This window comes from Nelusetta ayraudi, unplaced genomic scaffold (genome assembly GCF_046127955.1).
Source record: "Nelusetta ayraudi isolate G7.1 ecotype Tasmania unplaced genomic scaffold, CSIRO-AGI_Nayr_v1 ptg000022l, whole genome shotgun sequence".
Taxonomy (NCBI): Eukaryota; Metazoa; Chordata; class Actinopteri; order Tetraodontiformes; family Monacanthidae; genus Nelusetta; species Nelusetta ayraudi.
In genome coordinates this window covers 1,828,177-1,834,176 of record NW_027466072.1, presented here as the reverse complement: position 1 = coordinate 1,834,176, position 6,000 = coordinate 1,828,177, and the positions used below count along the sequence as shown (strand labels likewise).

The 6,000-nt window shown below is 43.6% G+C and overlaps 1 protein-coding gene across 3 annotated transcripts in view; it reads right to left on the bottom strand.

The window, feature by feature from the left end:
* Positions 1-211: 211 nt before the first annotated feature.
* The window catches only part of arhgap36 (Rho GTPase activating protein 36), a 45,032-nt gene continuing 39,243 nt past the window's right edge, over positions 212-6,000 (bottom strand). For all 3 annotated transcript variants that reach the window (XM_076028038.1, XM_076028039.1, XM_076028040.1), the window contains exons 7-12: positions 5,408-5,558; positions 5,140-5,288; positions 4,452-4,628; positions 3,853-3,941; positions 3,545-3,771; positions 212-2,600 (exon numbers count right to left, since the gene is read on the bottom strand). In XM_076028038.1, the coding sequence (XP_075884153.1) occupies positions 2,266-2,600; positions 3,545-3,771; positions 3,853-3,941; positions 4,452-4,628; positions 5,140-5,288; positions 5,408-5,558 (1,128 nt within the window). In that variant the 3' untranslated portion in view covers positions 212-2,265. The remainder of the gene's footprint in view (positions 2,601-3,544; positions 3,772-3,852; positions 3,942-4,451; positions 4,629-5,139; positions 5,289-5,407; positions 5,559-6,000) is intronic.

Here is a 6,000-nt window from a genome sequence, read left to right as displayed (position 1 = left end):
AACACTGTAGTTTGTACTGTGAAGTCCACGTAGTGAAGAAGTTTTTTTTTTTCTCCTCTCTTCTTCCTAAATGTGTAAACAGTGAATACAGTTAGGTGTGCAAAAAGACAGGGGGTACCATGTACAGTATGTATGCCTGTATTTCTGTGTGTATATGTATATATGTACTTGCTTGCCCTCCAGCATTCAGCAACAAGCAATGAGACAGAGAGACAGTCCGACATTTAATGCTCAGGTAGTTGGTACACTCTGTTAAAGGATGACACACTTGGAAATATTTAAAACATAGAAAAATGGACACCACGAGAGACGATTACAAAAGAAATCTCATATTTCCTCAAAGCAGTCTGCAGGAAGGTGCAGGAAGTCCTGCTGAGGCGGAAGGTTGGAATCCGTGCAAGTTTGGGCAAAGAAACGCGTTCAGGTGTGGGGGAAAATCTCTGTACAGCATTAAAGACGGAGAAAAACACACCTGCTGTTTGGCACTACTCTGAAAAAAAAACAAAAACAAAAAAAACCCTTAAGCAGTTATTAATCTCTGTATGGATGTGAAAGTAAAAATTAAGAACAAGCAATGTGAAAAATGCTGCCCTCAAGTGGCGGAATGAGAGCAGTCGAAAATGTGAATTCTTAATGTGTCGTAGTTTATTGTTAAAATGGTCACCATGTGAAATAGACAGATTGATTGATCGAGATGGTGACACTCTGGGGTGGAGCTGGAATGATTCCAAACTCCTGGAGTGTCGGACCATGAGCTCCCGATTCTCTCACTGGCGTGTCTTAATTCTCCGACAGCGGCAGACTGAGACCAAATACGGCCCAGGAATGAAAAACAGCATGTTTATGTTCAAAGTGGCTGACAAATGCAGATGTCCTCAGAAAACATTCACTGAAAAAAGACTCAATAGGTGTTTGCGGCCCAGTGTGTCCAGCTGGTGCTTGAGAGCGAGTAAGTGAGACTAGATTTTATATTTTACATTAAGATGTTGGCAAGTTACAGAAGAGCGGCTGCTATATGACATACTGGCGAATCGGACATCAAATAACTGCAATTTCTGACAAATATTGAAGGTTTTTTTTTTGTTGTTGTTGCAGAAACTGCAAACTAATTTTGGAAAGCTGTCATATCTGTTATTCAATTTCCTTCATGCATTGAAACTACAAGGTGATCTTATGTTTGCAACATGGGGGAAAACCAAATTGCAGTAAAACAGTGCCAGTGCTGAACCTTCTTTTTTTTTTTTTTTTTTTTAACCTACATTTTTTGTGCAGGCCTTGTTATGGAATTCACTGCTCAAAGCCAAGTGTACACGTTACATTTTTACAAAACACATTGGATGTCATTTAAACCTGAAGTGCAAAGTCCATGAAATCCTTTCAAACCACAAATTGGCGAGCTCGTGGTTTCATAGCAGTACGATTTTGCCAGATGTTAGTTTTTGCAGGCTACAGAAAAGTAACCATGAAAACCAAAGACATCCAAACTGTGAACAGAGAGAGGAATGTGTAGAATCGAGTAAATGTAGCTTCAGGATTTATTGACATAACAGTGGCAGCTCGGCCATGGACACCCAGTGCGTACGGATAACTTTGCCCTTTGCCTATCTAACAACGCACACACACACACACACACACACACACACACACACACACACACACACACACACACACACACACTAGAAGAAGTTCACAATGGCAGACTATATGTTTCTTATGTATATACAGTATGTTGGAAGAGGAAAGGAACAGAAGACGAGAGATTATTGATGGATTTATTATTATTACAGAACTCAAGGTCCAGTTCACAAGAACTGGACCTTGAGTTCTTGTGAACTCAAAGTTAGTTGAGACAAGAACCAGACAGATGGGGGCGCCATGTCCATCGCAGTGGTGCTTTTAAATGGTCCTCGGAGGAGAAAAGGTAAGAAGTGTGTGTATTTCTCAACATTCAGTAACAAAATATTTACAGCGCTGTGTTTCCTATATGCACGTCCACATGAACTCTGTCTTCCCCTTTATGACCACAACCGTGTTGTTCTTTGAACTGCTGCTCCATCATGAAAAGTCTCGACACCAAGAAGATGCCCGCCTTGTCTGCACACACGCACACACGCACACACACACACGCGCGCGCACACACACACACTTTCATGATGAAGTCATGACCGCTGCGTCCATCACCAGTTCACCAATTATCCCCCGCTGATCTCTGACCTCTCGCACCCTCCACGTCTCCTCCGCTCCTCTTCTTCTCCTCAGCCTTCATCATACCATGGTCTCCGAGCTGGACCCTTTCCCCGTGAAGAAGTCCCAGAAATTCGCCGCCGGCGACTGTTTGCCCTCCTCCTGCGGCGTCTGCCTCACCCAGATGCTGCTCTCCGTGGAGCCGCTGAGGCTGGAGCTGCTGCCGCTGCTGCCGCCGCCGCCACCGCCGCCCAGGGTGAAGCCCAGCGTGGAGCACAGGGTGGCCCTGCGCTCGGGGGAGTCCGTCTCCGGGCCCTGAAGTCTGGAGGCCAGCGAGGGCTGCGCCAGGCTGAGCAGGTTGTGATGGGAGTGGAACTGACGCATGTGGCGGATGGATTTACCCGGAGGGACGTCACCTGGTTTGATCAAACGACAAAGTGTGAACACCTGCACGTGTTTGACTTTGTAAGCAAAGCACGTTGAAGAAGTGCAAGAAAATACAGGTATTGCAGTTGAAATAATTTGATAGTTTAAAGTAAAAACATGTATATATATATATATGTATATATATATATATATATATATATATATATATATATATATATATATATATATTTTTTTTAAAGAGATATGTTATTAAAAAAAAAAACACAACACACACACACACACACACACACACACACACACACACACAGCTGAAGGCTTTTACGCCACCGCGCTCGCTTCCCATTTTTCACCGCTAGATGGTGGTGTTACTGCATTTACCTTAAGAATACCCATCTCCAGAACCTTATAAGGAATGTGTCTGAAGAACCAGCAGCAGCTTATATAAACTGTTTTTCAACGTAACTATCATTTTTAGAGAAGATTTAAATGACGACGATGATGTTGATGATGATGATGATGATGTTAGTGAAATAAACAACGGCATCTGCACTGATCTCTGTGACAGACAAGAGAATAGAAACTGACGTTCCCAATGCGGATTTTAGGAATGAGGAAAATAACGGTATATTTGGCATAATGAATAACTGGGCAGAATTTGATAGAAAGAATAAGAATGAATTAATAACTGTGACCTTATAAATATAAATATATAGAACTCTGTAAATAATGTAAATAATATATTTTAAGTTTTCAGTTAAAGTTCAGTTGAATTTTTTTTATTTTATTTATTATTTATTATTTATTTATTATTATTAGAATGATTAACTTGAATGAATTCACTTCTAAAGTCTAGCCATGCATGATTTATTTATTTATTTATTTTTTAAACTGCTTTTTCGCAGTATATTCAAAAATGATGGTTAATTTTCGGGTTCTCCAACCCGTTTTAAACATTACAGGTTTATACACATACCGTATTTCGTTTCCTGCCGCTTCCGGTTCTGGTTCAGTTTGAGCACGTTGAGGAAGACCTCGCTCGTCAGGCTGCCCTCGCCACCGCTCCCGTCTGGCGGGAAGAGTGGCGAAGGCGGCTCCAGTGGGGATAAACTCCCACTGGAGGCCCCCACAGAGTCCAGAGAGGCTCCGGTGTCACGGCGACCTCCAGGCTCACCGCTGCCATCCAGAGTGAGATGACTGCCGCTGCAACAGAATGTAGCTTTATGAGTTCTGTCTGCGCTCACAGTGAAGCAAGACGGGCCACGACTGCCTGCTGCCTCTTACCTGAGCTTCCTCCGCAACAGATAGTCGATGATGTCGGGGTCTGTCTGGATCAGACTCATTAGGACCTCCTGCTGAAGCTCTGCAGAAACCTGCACAGCCACACATTGTAGAGGAATATAGCGCAAACACTTACTAGAAGTCTGTCTGTTCAATGATCCCAGGAGAATGACATGTTCCTCATTTTTTCTTTTTTCTGTTGATTTACTGACCGATCTTCGCCATTTTTCCGAAGATGACAATATCCCTAATTTGACACAGGTCATGTAAACAGTAGCTTAGGTTTTTGTGACTTTCTCATGTAAAGCCATAAAAAAGAATGGCTTGGCATTAATTGTGTCCACAAATCCACATCTTTCTGTCCAGACTGCTGTATTTTGCAGAAATCTGAATGTGTGTAAAGCTGCATGTAAACAGGGCCGATAGTGGAATATTCATTTTCTTCAGCGATGGAAACCACACCAAAGCGGACTTTATATGTTTCCAGATACCCCCCCCCCCAAATAAAAAACAAACAAACAAAAAAAAACCCTTGTAACACTTTTATGTTTTCTTTTTGTTGTTGTGTGAAATTTTACAATTTGAAATGTGCTTGGACGTACTGTGAAGAGCCTCCTGTAGTTCTGTATGAGCACCAGAGTCACGTTGATGATGGCGGTGCTGTCTTCGATGCCCATGGCGTAGATGTGATGATTGGCGTCTGCTCCTCGCTCCTTCTGCAGCAGGTTGGGCCCGAAGATCACTGCCAGGTTGGCAGCTGTCATCTTGTTCCCAGGGATCTGCATGGAAGGAGGAGGAGGAGGAGGATGAGGATGAGGAGGAGGAGGAGGAGGAGGAGGAGGAGGAGGAGGAGGAGGAGGAGGGAAGAGTGAAGCTGAAGCTGATTTGCTCAACTTTTCAATTAAAACAATGTGAATTTCTAAACTCCATGATCACACACACATTCCATTCATTCTAACACTAGTTATTATTAAATGAGTGACGAAATCACAAACTAAACATGTAAAATGTATTCATTCAAATATTTTTTATGCATCTGACAGAGTGAACCACCTGTCAGTGCAGACAGGTCTTTGCACATATCGGGACAACCACTAATCTGACCAAGAGTCATGGAACAAACAGACACAAAATAAAATACCGTGTTGAAGATAGCAAAGAGCTGAAGTGCTGCTTCTTGTGTAATATCATAAGATTGTTATGCTTATATTTGTACTAACAGTATTGTACTGTATTTACCTTTAGTGCTAAAGGTGTGTCAGCACTAATCTGAATACAACCGCTGCTTACCTCCTCGTCATTTGTTCCTATGCTGTCCTGTGCGTAGCTGTGCACGGTGTGTAACAGGCTGAGGAGTCGCAGCAGGGTGTCGCAATTACAGGGGGGCAGCAGGTAGAGGAGGTGCTGCAGGTACTGAAGCTGCTCCGCTCCCCTCAGCACTGCCGGGCGAACAGAAAAGAAGTGGGTCATCATTCTGCACATGCGGAGATGGACGTTGCAGAGGTGCCATGCGTCCAGTGTGTGAGTGTGTCCAGTGTGTGAGTGTGTCCATGCTCACAGTTGGCGTGCAGGAAGGCGGGGTAGAGCTCCCTGGGCAACAGGGGATCAGGCATGTCTCTGAGGAACTCTTTGAGCAGAGCCGCCACGTCATGGACGCTGTGCTCCTCGTCCAGCTGGACGTCGGCCCCCATGTCAAAGTCGTCCCGCAGCTGAGGGGAACACACACACACACAGAGGAAGAGATGATCACACACCGAGGTAACACAGAGGTTCCTCTTCCCTGATGGTCAGACTTTCTCCAAAACAGGATATCACACATCATTAACATTTCACTTCAAGATTATTTTTGTATTCGGCCTGTTAGGTGAAGACTGATGGAACACGATTCTTTCCCATAATAAAACATGGCTTCGCCAGTGTGCTACTTTGTGATGCATGAACTAATAGTCCGTTTTAGTGCTGAGCGTTTCTTTTTTTTTTTTTTTTCTTTTCCAGCTACTTGGAAAATCCGATATGGTTTTATGGGCAGCAGTTATTCCTCCTGGTCTGTAGGTGTGACACGACATCTTGTGTCACTATCTAGTGGAGTTGGACAGTTGGAGCTAAAAATGTTCCGACAGTATTTGCGATGGATGAACAGGGATTCGTATC